Source organism: Carlito syrichta, unplaced genomic scaffold, assembly GCF_000164805.1.
Source record: "Carlito syrichta isolate Samal-C Ts95f unplaced genomic scaffold, Tarsius_syrichta-2.0.1 Scaffold297652, whole genome shotgun sequence".
Lineage (NCBI taxonomy): Eukaryota > Metazoa > Chordata > Mammalia > Primates > Tarsiidae > Carlito > Carlito syrichta.
The window spans coordinates 5,557-19,688 of record NW_007241748.1 but is presented as its reverse complement, the minus strand read 5'-3'; the positions used below and the strand labels follow the sequence as shown (position 1 = coordinate 19,688).

At 49.9% G+C, this 14,132-nt stretch overlaps 1 protein-coding gene across 4 annotated transcripts; it reads left to right on the top strand.

Moving 5' to 3' along the window:
• Nucleotides 1-363: 363 nt before the first annotated feature.
• Nucleotides 364-11,925, top strand: RNF41 (ring finger protein 41). 4 transcript variants are annotated; one of them, XM_021710717.1, is made up of 6 exons: nt 369-487; nt 995-1,131; nt 6,809-7,080; nt 8,059-8,194; nt 8,567-8,670; nt 9,633-10,979. In XM_021710717.1, the coding sequence occupies exons 3-6, from the start codon at nt 6,932-6,934 to the stop codon at nt 9,982-9,984; spliced, it is 741 nt and encodes a 246-aa protein (XP_021566392.1). In that variant the 5' UTR covers nt 369-487; nt 995-1,131; nt 6,809-6,931; the 3' UTR covers nt 9,985-10,979. The 4 variants fall into 4 exon arrangements, with proteins under 4 accessions (XP_008052873.1, XP_021566392.1, XP_021566391.1 ...); XM_008054682.1 differs by lacking the exon at nt 995-1,131 and having other exon boundaries at nt 364-483; nt 9,633-11,925; XM_021710716.1 differs by lacking the exon at nt 995-1,131 and having other exon boundaries at nt 390-483; nt 6,866-7,080; nt 9,633-10,975.
• The last annotated feature ends 2,207 nt before the right edge of the window (nt 11,926-14,132 follow it).

The window sequence follows — 14,132 nt, the reverse complement described above, 5'->3', positions numbered from 1 at the left end:
GGAACTACAGGCGTGTGCCACCACACCTGACTAATTTTTTGATCTACTGTAGAGATGAGGTCTCACCAAGTCACCCAGGCTGCTCTCGAACCCATGGGCTCAGGCAATCCTCTCACCTCAGTCTCCAAAGTGCTGGGGTCATAGGTGTGAGCCACTGCGCCCAGCCACGTGTTATTTTAAATATGTGCTTATGTAATCTCTTCCCTCATTAGAATTAAGTTTCTTGAGTCAGCTTCCCCTCATGACTGGCACATAATAGCTCTCAGTATTTTCTTGGACCAAAGAATGGATGTATCCAATAGTTTATGTTTGCCACGTACTTGTAGGCTTCTTCTGAAGAACTAGCCTCCTCTTCCTCTTTTCCTTTCAGGACCTGGGTTTCAGTGATGAGACATGGGGTATGATGTAACCCGTTTCCAGGGGGATGTTGACGAAGACCTTATCTGCCCTATTTGCAGTGGAGTTTTGGAGGAGCCAGTACAGGTGAGTGATCTGATGGCAGATTCGGTGGGCGACGTGTCAGTGGAACTAATAGAAAATATTCATGGGCAGTGGGACCCACGGAAATCACTGTGTGAATGTGTGCACCCATCTGCGCCCCACACCCTGCATCCACATGTAGGTTTGCACAGGGGAGCGGTGGCAGCTACAAGGAGAACAGAAGAGGCCCTTCCAGAGTCTCAAAAGGTGGATGCCACAAGATTCAGTGGTTCCAGTTTTTTTCCCTAGTTCACTGGAGAGTTTCTCCTGTAAAGTGGTCAGCTGCTTGTTTGCGTCCTGACAGTGGCTCCATAGCTTCCTTTCCTCTGCAGGGACTCTGCCTAGGTTCCATCTTCCTGTCCCTGATGGCACTTCCTCTGTATTTTGACGACGCAGTGCTTCAGGTAACCATGGAGTCTTCCTGCAGGCCTCTTCTGTCTGCCTGCTGTCTAAGAAACTGGAAGTGAGGAACTGTCCATACTGATCTTTGTCTTCCTGGGATCTCCTGAAAAAGCCATGATGCCGCCATGCATTCTGCATTTTGAGATGAAAGCTGCCTCCTTCAGCAGGTCATTTCTCTGCTAGCCTTGCTAGACCACAGTCAGTTGTATCTTCCTGGGGCAAGTATGAGGAGAAGCTCATGATTACCAAGCACGTGCATTGAGTGAGGCAGCTCCTTAGCAGTTGTATTGATAGGCCATCATCCTGCATGATCCTTATTGCCCTCTTTCTGTAAATACCAATTCATCCCTGTCACTCCTGGCCATCTAGAGATGATCTCGTTTTCCAGACCAGGCCACCATGCAGTGAGGTCTCATGCCCTTCCCCCATTCACTGCTTATGTCTCCCAGGGGCTCCCCTTGAGCCTTTGAGTTTATTTTTTCCTCCCAGTTGCCAGCCACCCAAAGGAGCACAGGAGCTTGAACTGAATACAGTGCAGATTGTGTTCCGGGGCAGCCAACCCTGGACCTATCCTCTCTTCAGGCCTTGCATCCCATGGCCTCTAGAAGCATGTTAGATGAGTGTGGAGCAAGTCATCAGTTCGCAGTGTCGAGAGGTTATAGGCGTGTCGGCTTCCCTCCTCGCCCTGGCAGGGCCTTGTCTGTTTTCTGGCACTGTCCTGTGCGGCAAGTCCCTTAGGCAGAGTGAGGAGTAGTTGGTGACAGTCTAGTAGTCAGAAGCCACCCACCTGACACCAGGCTTTACCTTCCAAGGAGCAGGACAGGCAGCCCTTGTGATCCAGGGTTAGAAGACTCCAGCTGGGGATACTGATTTCCCCATGTCATATTTATGTATTTTTTTGAATAAGTGATACATTTACATTGTTCAGAATTCAAAATAGTATAAAAAGGTGTACAGTGAGAATACCTTCCATCCTCACTTCTGTCCTTGACCTTATCCCACTAGCCCCTCCCATAGGTAACTTTTTATTAGTTTGTTGGTATCCTTCCAGTGTGTATTTAGGCAGATACAAGCAAATATAAACATGTATGTGTACACATATGTAAATGTGTATATACATGTATCTATGTTTATATGAATGTACCTATGGTTAGGGGGCCCCGTATACTGCAGGGGTGGCAGGCTTAGATAGGATGGTTTTTTTTTTTTTTTTTTGAGTTGGAGTCTCACTCTATCACCCAGACTGGAGTGCAGTGGCCGCTCACAGCCACCGCAGCCTCGTCCTGCTGGGCTCCGGTGATCCTTCCACCTCAGCCTTCCAAGTAGCCGGAATTACAGGCATGAGCTACCACGCCCGGCTGATTTTTTGATTTATTGTAGAGATGAGGTCTTGCTACCCAGGTGGGTCTCGAACCCACGGGCTCAGGCAATCTACTCACCTCAGCCTCCCAAAGGCGCGGGATTACAGGCTGAGCCACCGAGCCCGGCTGATAGGATGGTTTTGAAAGAGGTGATGGTTGAGGCCAGGTGTAGTGGCTCAAGCTTGTAATCCCAGTACTTTGGGAGGCCAAGATGAGAGGATTGCCTGAGCTCAGGGTTTCAAGACCAACTCGGGGAACTTGGCGAAACCTCGTCTTTACAATAAATCAAAAAATTAGCCAGGCGAGGTAGTACGCCCTTGTAGTTCCAGCTACTTGGAAGGCTGAGGTGGAAGGATCGCCTGAGCCCAGCAGGTCGAGGTTGCGGTGGCCGTGAAAACATGCCACTGCGCTCCAGCCTGGGCAACAGAGTGAGACTCTGACTCAAAAAAAAAAAAAAAAATTGACAGTTGAGCTGAGCCCTGAATGTTAAGGGACCATTTGTGTTAAGAGCTAAAGGAAGAACAAAGCAAAGACCCTGAGGCAGGAGTGAGCTGAGTGTGGTCAAAGAACAGAAAGAAAGCCAGAGGGGGCTGTGAATCAAGGGCTTCTCGAGGAAGTAAGGTGCACAGATAGAGTGTGCAAAGGAAAGGCAAGCTGTGCAGCAGATAAAGCACCATAAAGGTGGTGTAGGGGGAATATGGTCTACACATGCCGGGAACATGGGGTAAGGTGAGGAAAGGTTGAAGGCACAGGACATGCCAAGCAGTTTCTACAGGTCCTGAGTAAGAGTGTGGATTTGCAAAAGTACCGTGGGAAGCCACTGTAAAGCGTGTTTTTGTTTTTTAGAGGTAGCGTCTTGCTGTGTTGCCCAGACTAGAGTGCAGGGCATGATCTTTGCTCACTGTAACCTCAAACTCCTGGCCTCAAGTGATCTTCCCACCTCAGCCGCCCAAAGTGCTATGATTACAGGCTGGAGCCACCATGCCTGGCCTACTGTGAAGTTTTTTTGTGTTTTTTTTTTTCACTTTTTATTTTTTTTATTTGTTCTTTTGTTTGTTTGTTTAACTGTTTATGTATATGAAAGTAAGAAAAACACTTTCACAAGGAAAGGAGATTGCCAAATTGCCTTGGAAAGAAGATGAAAGAAAACTTAAGTTGTTCCCATTGACATTAAAGAGAAAACACAAGCGTGCAAGTTGGAAATTTCTCAGTGAAATACACAATAGAATTGCCTGAGACCTGCTCCAGCCGGGTTCAGGGTACCCCAAAGGTGGAGACGGCATCGGCGGTTGGGGGGAAGAGGAAAGAGAGAAAGAGAGAGAGAGAGAGAGAGAAAGAAAGAGACTGAACTCCAGTCTAGTGCAGAAGCCCCACTGTGAAGTTTTAAGTGGAGCCGGGTGTGGTGGTGTACAACTGTAGTCCATCTGATCAGGAGGCTGAGGCAGGGGATCTCTTGAGCCCTGGAGTTCGAGGCTGCAGTAAGCCATGATTGCTCCACTGCACTTCAGCCTGGGTAACAGAGCAAGACCCTGCCCCTAAAAAAAAAAAAAAAAGACCTTTGACTGTTGCTTTGTTAAATTCTGGTGTGTCCATGTGGCTCTTTGAGCTGTGGCTGCTATGTTTCTTGGTTTTGGCCCTCTCCCCTACCTTGGGCAGGTGAATCTTCTCTTCCTCTTTAATTTCTTTTTGTTTGTTTTTTTTTGAATTGGAGTCACACTCTGTCACCCAAACTGGAGTGCAGTGGCACGCTCCTGGTCACCGCAACCTTGACCTGCTGGGCTCCGGTGATCCTTCCGCCTAACCCTTCCAAGTAGCCAGAACTACAGGCTTGCACTACCATGCCTAATTTTTTTTTGATTTATTATAGAGACAGGTCTCGCCAAGTTGCCTGAGTAGGTCTTGAACCCTCGGGCACAGGCAATCCACTTGCCTCAGCCTCCCAAAGTGCTGGGATTACAGGCTGAGCCACCAATCCCTCTGATTTTATTTATTTATTTATTTATTTTTGAGTTGGAGTCTCACTCTGTCGTCCAGGCTGGAGTGCAGTGGCTGCTCCCGGCCACTGCAACCTCGACCTGCTGGGCTCCAGCAATCCTCCCGCCACAGCCTTCCAAGTAGCTGGAACTACAGGCATGCACTACCATGCCCAGCTAATTTTTGATTTATTGTAGAGATGAGGTCTCGCCAAGTTGCCCAGGCAGGTCTTGAACCCGCGGGCTCCGGCAATCCTTCCGCCTCAGCCTTCCAAGTAGCTGGAACTACAGGCATGCACTACCACGCCCGGCTAGTTTTTGATTTATTGTAGAGATGACATCTCGCCAAGTTGCCCAGGCAGGTCTTGAACCCGCGGGCTCAGGCAATTCACTCACCTCAGCCTCCCAAAGGTGCGGGATTACAGGCTGAACCACCGAGCCTGGCTATTTAATTAATTTTTAAAGTTGGAGTCTCACTCTGTCACCCAGGCTGGAGTGCAGTGGCACGCTCCCTGCCACCGCAACCTTGACCTGCTGGGCTCTGGCGATCCTTCCACCTTAGCCTTCCAAGTAGCTGGAACTACAAGCGTGTGCTATTTATACCCAGCTAATTTTTGATTTATTATAGAGATGAGGTCTCGCCAAGTTGCCCAGGTGGGTCTCAAACCCGCAGGCTCAGGTAATCTACTCACCTTGGCCTCCCAAAGGGCTGGGATTACAGGCTGAGCCACTAAACCCGGCCTAATTTAGTTTCTAAATAAACTTTGCTTGAAAACTTTAAAAAGGCTGGGCATGATGGCTCATGCCTATAATTCCAGGACTTTAGGTGGCCGAGGTGAGAGGATGGCCTTAGCCCACAGGTTTGAGACCAGCCTGAGCAATTTGGTGAGACCTCATCTCTACAGTAAATAAAAAAAAATTAGCCAGGCCTGGTGGCATATACCTATAGTTCTAGCTACTTGGAAGTCTGAGGTGGAAGGATCACCTGAGCAGAGCATGTCGAGGCTGTGGTGACCATGAGCATGCTACTGCACTCCAGCCTGGGCGACAGATTTAGGCTCCAACTCAAAAAAAAAAGAAAACTTAAAAAGAAATTTTTTGTTGTTGTTGAGTTGGAGTCTCACTCTGTTGCCCAGACTGGAGTGCAGTGGCTGCTCACAGCCACTGCGGTCTCAACCCACTGGGCTCCGGCGATCCCTCCACCTCAGCCTTCCAATTAGCTGGAACCACAGGTGCGTGCTACCACGTCCAGCTAGTTTTTGATTTATTGTAGAGATGAGGTCTCACCAGGTTGCCTGGGTGGGTCTCGAACCCCCGGGGTCAGACAATCCTCTCACCTCAGCCTCCCAAAGTGCTGGGATTACAGGCTGAGCCACCGAGCCCGGCTTGCTTTGCCTTTTTAATGAACACTCATGCTGCTACATGTAGAATGGATTATAAAGGAACAAACTCAGCTAGAAGACACTTAATAATTCAGGGGAGAGGTAAGGGCAACTGGAACTGGGTCAGTGGCAGAAAAGTTGGAGAAAAGTAGACAAATTAAGGATTTTGTTTAGAGATATGGTCTGTGAGACTTTGAAAAGAATCAGGTATGTCTTTGAGGGAAAAAAATCTACTGACAGTTGGATGGGTGATACTGCAAATGTCTTCTTTCCTTATGAAAGCCTGCTGTGTTTCAGTCTTTGGTGTCTGAGCATCGTGAGGGCAGAAACTGTCGCATCTCTTTTTCTCTTAAGCACCTAGTAAAGTGTTTTGGACATAGTAGGCACTCTGTTCACTCATTTATCAGCATCTGCCAGGCACCTGCTGTGTTCCATGCTAGGTGCCAGATGGTATCTGCACAAAGCCAGGGATTCTCACGCTCTGAGGGATTAATTTTAGAAGTTGCCTGAGTTATCAGGGAAGTAGGCTGAAATTAATCTTTATGAAACAGGAAAGAATATGATTGTATGAAAAAAACCCAGCCCTTCCTAGGAGGCTAGGCATGGCTGTTGGGCCTCAGGGCAACTCCTCAGGTCAGTCCTCATAAAATAAGAACTTGGGCCCACAAAGAGTTCTCTCAATAGGAGTCCCAGGCTTTTTTTGGTTAGCTGTCTTACACTGCGCATTCGCCGGTAACTCTGTCCCCCTCCTCTCTACATCTGTAGTCTGAATCGTCCTTTAAGACCTGTATCAAATTCCATCCTCTCTGTAAATACCTGCAGTGATTGACCCAGTCTGAAGAGACCTCACCCTTCTCTGGACTTTTTTGGCAATTATTGTGTATGCAATTCAGTTGTAATTGATAATTGCCTGCCTTATGTCATCTCTCCTATTGCTCCTGGAATGTTATTTATCATTCTTATTGTTATATAACTTTTTACTTGTTTGTCTTGTTTCACAACTCATTTGTAATCTTGAGCACAGGAAACACATCTGAAGCCTGTCCCCCACAATGCCTTGCTGTGGTGGAGCTATACTGTGCCATGACCTCAGGGACCTCTGGTCCTAGCAGCTGCACAGGGGCTTGATTGGCTTTGTACAGTGATCACATTCAGGTTCTTAGCTCCCGCTAATCCCCTTGCGTCCCTTTTGCCCCGCTTTTCCTTCTAGGCACCTCACTGTGAGCATGCTTTCTGCAACGCCTGCATCACCCAGTGGTTCTCTCAGCAACAGACATGTCCGGTGGACCGTAGCGTTGTGACGGTCGCTCACCTGCGCCCTGTACCGCGGATCATGCGGAACATGTTGTCAAAGCTGCAGATTGCCTGCGACAACGCTGTGTTTGGCTGCAGTGCCGTCGTCCGGCTTGACAACCTCATGTCTCACCTCAGCGACTGTGAGCACAACCCGAAGCGGCCTGTGACCTGTGAACAGGGCTGTGGGTGAGACTCCTTCCCTTCCTCTGCCCCACACAGAGAAGAGCTTCCCACTTAAGCCTGCCTCTGGATGCCCTGCTCCTAGCTGAGGAGGCATGTGTGTATGCAGGCAAGGAGTGTTCTTAGTGCTCCTGCCCTGGGATCTCACTTTCCTGCTTCTTTTCCAACTGTGACCTTTTTGCTCTTGCTTTAAAAAAGGAGTGGGGACAAGCTGGGTGCGGTGGCTCGCACCTGTCATCCCAGGTACGACTTTGGGAGGCTGAGGTAGGAGGATTGCTTGAGACCAGCCTGGGCAACATAGCAAGACCTCATCTCTACAAAAAATACAAGACAATTAGCCGGTGTGGTTGTGCATGCCTATAGTTCCAGCTGCTTGGGAGACTGAGGTGGAAGAATTGCCTGAGCCCAGGAGGTCTAGGCTGCCGTGAGCTGTGATTGTGCCGCTGCAGTCCAGCTTGAGCATCAGAGTGGGACCCCCGACTCAAGACAAAAAAGCGGGGGACAGCAGTTCAGCAATCTGCAACAACACTAAAGATTGACTCACTGGATTTTCCCCTTTCAGGCCAGGGATGCTTTCTCTGTGTCAGGCTGAGTGCTGTCAATCCAGACTTCTCATGTTTCCTCTTGCCCTGATTTTTTTTTTTGGTGGGGTGTGAAATATTTGTTTAAATGTTGATGGCTATGGCTGTGAATCTAGGGCTTCTCAGAAGAAGTAAAGTACACAGGCAGACTCTAGGAAGGAGAACCACCCAGTAGGTGAACCCCGTGTCTTGGAGGGGGAATGAAGTTCAACGAAAGTACACAGGGGCAGGGAGGGCTTGGGAGAAAAAAGGGGAAGGAGCACACAGGAGGGAGGCCAGCAGGAATGCTAGAAATCTGGGGAAGGAGAACATCTACTCAGGAATTTTCCGCCACAGTAGAGGCCTTTTGCCCATCGTCCCATTGACTGTGCCTGTTCTGTGATTTCTCTACCCTCGCCTGCAGCCTGGAGATGCCCAAAGATGAGCTGCCAAACCACAATTGCATTAAGCACCTGCGCTCAGTGGTGCAGCAGCAGCAGACGCGCATCGCAGAGCTGGAGAAGACGTCAGCTGAACACAAACACCAGCTGGCGGAGCAGGTAGGCCCAGAGACCTGGGGAAATAGTCCTACATGTGCAAATAACTGCATGCCTATGGGTGATAAGCTCCCCCTGTGAACAACAGGTCTGTGCCTCTGCTTAGCAAGGGATCCTGCTGGAGCTCTCGTTGGCTTCCTTCCATTCCATTCATGTTACTCATTTACCTAACATTTGTCAAATGTCTTCTCTGGGAAGGCACTTTGCTAAGCACTGAGAAGACAGCTGAGAACGAGACAAGTCCTGCCCTACCTTCCTGAAGCTTATGATCTGCTTGTGACTCACACCTCTCAGTTGCCCTCTTGCTCAGATCCACTTTTGTCTTTTGCCTGCCGGCTGCCTTGACCATCATCCCTGGTTCTCTGTCCCCAACAGAAGCGAGACATCCAGCTGCTAAAGGCATACATGCGTGCAATCCGCAGCGTCAACCCCAACCTTCAGAACCTGGAGGAGACAATTGAATACAACGAGATTCTAGAGTGAGTGTCCTTCGCGGCGTGGAGTCACTCGCTCCATGTCCTGGCAGCAGGGCTGGAAAGGGGGAGCAGCAGAGTGGCAGAAGGAGGGCAGTAGGAGAGCTGGACTGGGGCCACCACTTCTCGGACGTTGGGGTGAGGGACAGGGGCAGAGGAGAAGAGGATAACCCTCAGCTCCATACAGGATCGTATGCACGTGGGTGGATGGACGGGAAGGCCTGCCCAAGGAGGCAGTTTATCCAGAATTAGGTGAGTACCCACCATGTACAGAGCCCTGTATTAAAGGCGGTGGAGGGCTAGGAGGGCCAAAAAGAAACAGACATCGTCCCTGTCTTCAAGTAGCTTACAGCCCCGGGACGGGGATGCAGAGTGCAAGTCAGGAAAGTGATCTCTAAAATGAAGCAATAACAAGCAAAGTCTAAGGTCCTTTTCCATTCTGGAGTCCCGAGGCCCAGAGACTTGGGGGGAACAGTCCCACATATGCAAATAACTACGTGCCTGTGGGCAATAAGCTCCCCCTGTGAACACACGGGTCTGTGCCTCTGTGAACTGTGGCTTAGCAAGGAATCTGTTCCGGAGTCCTATGTAGCTCATAGACTGTGAGTGTGAATCAGTATATATAGGCAAATAAGCTGAGTGGAACAGAGTAGAGAAATAATTGCCTCATCCAGTAAACATTTGTTGAGCTCTTGCTATGTGCCAGGCACTATGTATGCTAAGTATCAGAATTTCAAAGAAAAATAACAGGGACAGAATGCAAACCTGTGGAATTTAATCTGGTGAGTAACGTGGTGACTCAGTTGGGACCAACTAAGGAAAGATTTGGGGTCACTGAGCCAGTGATGGAAGGAAAGAAGGAAGCAGAGTTAAGCTGAGTGCAGAGTGGGCAGTCTTTGCTGTTAGGAGAAAAAGCCAATGCAGAGAAAGGGGATGAGCTGGAATGACCACCTGACTCCTCCACACAGGTGGGTGAACTCCCTTCAGCCGGCAAGAGTGACCCGCTGGGGAGGGATGATCTCAACTCCAGACGCTGTGCTCCAGGCTGTAATCAAGCGCTCCCTGGTGGAGAGTGGCTGTCCTGCCTCTATTGTCAATGAGCTGATTGAAAATGCCCACGAGCGGAGCTGGCCCCAGGGTTTGGCCACACTGGAGACAAGACAGATGAACCGGCGCTACTATGAGAACTACGTGGCCAAGCGCATCCCCGGCAAGCAGGCCGTTGTCGTGATGGCCTGTGAGAACCAGCACATGGGTGACGACATGGTGCAGGAGCCGGGCCTTGTCATGATATTTGCGCATGGCGTGGAGGAGATATAGGAGAACTGGACGGGCTCTCAGGAAGAGATGGAATCTGGAGTCCCGCCGCTCCGGCACTGGGCCCCAAGCCCTCCCCACTGTCCTTCCCACCGCGGCTCCCACTTGTGCCACACACCCCTGCCTTCTGGCACTAAAGGGCCCTGGGGCACTGTGCTCAGCCTTTTGGGTGGGAAAGCCAGATTTCCTCCCTTTGCCATATTCTTTCCCTAAAATGTCTGTCAATTCTCAGTCTGGGCAGGAAAGCTCCCACCTCTATATTTTCCTGCCTAGGGTTCCTGGTTCCAGATATTTTCAGAAAGCACAGAGAGATTCATTTTGCCTGAAGGATCACAGTGGAGTGAGGAACTGTCCCTCTCTTCCAAAACCAGGGATCTGGGCAGGCAGGCCTGTTGCCTCCAAGTGGCATTTTGAGGGCAGCTCTGGGGGGTAGACATCCTGAAGAGATGCTAGGGATGGAACCAAAACCCTAGAAATAGTGAGGCCAGTAACTGGCCATCCCGGTGGCCCTTAGGGGAAGACTGGACCTCTGTGCCAAGCAATATCCCTGTTCAGCCCACCTTCCAGGTGCACGCTCCCACCGAGTCTGCGGGCTTGCAGGTTGGGCTGCATGTGTCCAGATGAGTTCTTCTTTCCTACACATTTTCATAATTAGGGTATGACGGGGTTGGGGCAGGGGCTAGTCTCCTGGGATTGGAATATTCGGCAAGAAGCTGCTCTGTGGCTTTTGCTGAAATAGGGCAGACACTGGTCTTATGGCATGGGCCACAGTGGTTCTGTAGACCCCTCTCTAGCCCTGTGATTGTAGTTAGTTATTTTGGTAATGTCCTTTGGCCACTGTTTGTTTATATTTCACAAGCTCTACCCACTTCCCACCTTTTTTTTTTGTAGAATGGCCTGGTTATGGCTACCCCAGTTTCTAGCCCAGCCACACTGTTGGCAATTTAATTTATTTACTTTTTTTTTAAGAAAGAAAAAAACAAAAAACAAAAATTAAAACCTTTCTTTTGCTGTTCCTATTATGGGGATTCTGGATAGGGTGGGACAGGGATGGGGTCTGTTTTCTATTTTTCCTTTTCAGCACAACCTTTGGCTTTAATATAGGAAGAGCTAAAGGAGTCCTCAGCTGAACTTATGATGTCTGCCCCAACCCTCCGTAACCACATCTGAAATGAGGCGCTTCCTCTGCTTCTGTAATGGACAAATGGTCCAGCATTGATGCCTGTGCCCTCTGGATAAATGTGCTCCTAATCCTTCCAGGGTCTCATCATGAAACTCTGGATTGAGTGTATTAATTTTGAAGGCAATCTCCCCTCCCCCAAATTTCCTTGGAGCAATATAGCTGGGCTCTAAGCTTTACCAGGCAAATGGGGCAGAAATTGTATCTCTGTGTCTCTAAGTACAGACTGTGCTGGGCCTCACCCACACACCCCATGGACTTCAGGTTCAGGTTACCAGGGACATACTTTGATTCCTCAGTGACTGGTAGAGTAAGGGGTAGGGGTAATGGGTGTGATTATTCTAATATGCAGGTGGGAGTGGGTTGAAGAAAGCCTCCTCCCCACCATCAAATGGCTTCCTCTCTTCTTGGAGGTTTATTCCAGGTCAGCTTCAGTAGGCCTGGGAAGTTGGGTCATGGCTCCACTGGGATTGGGCTGGAGGGTACAGCTGAGGGGAGCAGGGTATGTTCCAGCTCCAGGACATTGTGCTCAGGAATTTGAAACCGCTGCTATACCTAGTCTGGTTACTACATTTCTTCCACTCCCCTCTCCCCTGCCTGCCTTACCCAGGCCCACTCTCCTGTTCTCCCCCCCAGATGGAGCCAGGGAGCTCAGTGAAAGCTTCCCCACCCTTTGCACTAGTGTCTCTGCAGGTCGCTGGTTGTGTTGGACGTGGTGTTCCATGGTGTTGACTGCACTAATAAACCTTTTACTCAACTCTGCATTCTTAGTGCATCCTCACTCCCCTTCTTGCAAGGTTTCCCCCTCTGCTTTTGCCTTTCTCTTGCCTTAACTCCCCTTCCTTCTTCCTTAGCTTTGTTACCCACCATATCCTAGAGCTAAACTTTCAGGAGGCTGTGTGTATGCCTCACGTCTGCTGGGCCCTGTGTGCCCTCCTGCCTTCTGGTCTATGGCAGCCGGAGTGCTCTCTCCAGTGATCTGAGTTGTGTTCTTCCCGGAGTCTCCCGAGTGCTCCTGCCTCTCTGGGATACTTTTTACAGTGCATGTACTCTTTTCCCTGGTCCCCCAGGCACCTTTGCTTTGGAATCTGGAGTTCTACTGCAGGCAGGAAGTGTCCGCCCCTCAGTGTCTCCTAATCAAGAAAGGAAACACAGCCGGGCTCGGTGGTTCAGCCTGTAATCTCGTGCCTTTGGGAGGCCGAGGTGAGTGGATTGCCTGAGCCCAAGGGTTCGAGACCCGCCTGGGCAACTTGGCGAGACCTCATCTCTACAATAAAAATCAAAAATTAGCCGGGCGTGGCAGCGCGTGCCTGTAGTTCCAGCTACTTGGAAGGCTGAGGCGAAAGGATCACCGGAGCCCAGCAGGTTGAGGCTGCGGTGGCCGGGAGCGGCCACTGCACTCCAGTCTGGGCGACTGAGTGAGACTCCAACTCAAAAAAAAGAAAAAAAAAAAAGAAACACGAGGAAGGAAACCTGAACAAACTATACACTTGCTGTAGTAGTTGGACTCTGATCAACTTTCTTCCTAAGCACTTGCTGCCACCTTTTCTCTGTCATAAGAAAAAGGGTTGGGTGCAGTGGCTCATGCCTATAATCCCAGTACTTTGGGAGGCTGAGGTGAGAGGATTGCCTGAGCCTACGGGTTCGAGACCAGGCTGGGCACCTTGGCGGGATCTCGTCTCTACAATAAATCAAAAAATTAGCTGGGCGTGTTGGCACGTGCCTGTGGTTTCCAGCTACTTGGAAGACTGAGGCAGAAGGATCGCCTGAGCCCAACAGGTCGAGGCTGCCATGGCCTTCAGCATGCCACTGCACTCCGGTCTGGGTGACAGAGTGAGACTCCAACTCAAAAAAAAAAAAAAGGAAATTTTCTTCCCCCTGAGAAGTACGTGTTCAATTTGTGGGACATTTATCATGCAGCTAATGTAAATCAGACCATACTGTAGATGTGCTAGTGGCTTGAACAAAAAAGGCATTCCTGGCCAGGCTCGGTGGCTCAGCCTGTAATCCCGCGCTTTGGGAGACTGAGGTGAGTGGATTGCCTGAGCCTGCGGGTTCAAGACCCACCTGGGACACTTGGTGAGACCTCATCTCTACAATAGATAAATCAGCTGGGCATGGTAGTGCGTGCCTGTAATTCCGGCTACTCGGAAGGCTGAGGCAGAAGGATCGCCGGAGCCCAGCAGGTCGAGGCTGCAGTGACCGGGAGCGGCCACTGCACTCCAGTCTGGGCAACAGAATGAGACTGCAACTCAAAAAAAAAAAAAAAGGCATTCCTGCACTCACGGAGTCTATGTGCTCATACACGCGATTATAAAATACTGATTAATGTGTCACAGCATAGAGCAGAAGAGGCAATATGTGGACCCTAGTGGTACTAATAGTGCTCTTTTGTTCCCCTGAAACACCTTCAAAATTACTTAGGGCTGAGGTTGTACATCATGTCTGTAAATCCTAGCACTTTGGGAGGCCAAGGTGGGAGGATTGCTTGAGCCCACGAGTTTGAGATCAGCCCGGGCACATAGTAAGACCTTGTCACAGAAGAAAAAATTAGTCTGGCATGGTAGCATACACCTGTAGTCCCAGCTACTTGGGAGGCTGAGGTAGAAGGATCACCTGAGCCTAGGAGGTCAAGGCTGTGGTAACTTGATTGTGCCTCTGTACTCTACCCTGGATGAGAGTGAGACCCCAACTCAAAAAAAGAAGAAAAAGAAACTCTAGACACCCTCATGTTTTCAACCAACTTTTATTTATTTATTTATTTTGAGTTGGAGTCTCACTCCATCGCCCAGAGTGGAGTGCAGTGATTGCTCCCAGCCACCGCAGCCTCGATCTGCTGGGCTCCGGCGATCCTTCCGCCTCAGCCTTCCAAGTAGCTGGAACTACAGGTGCGTGCTACCACGCCCGGCTAATTTTTTTGATTTGTTGTAGAGATGAGATCTCGCCAAGTTGCCCAGGCGGGTCTTGAACC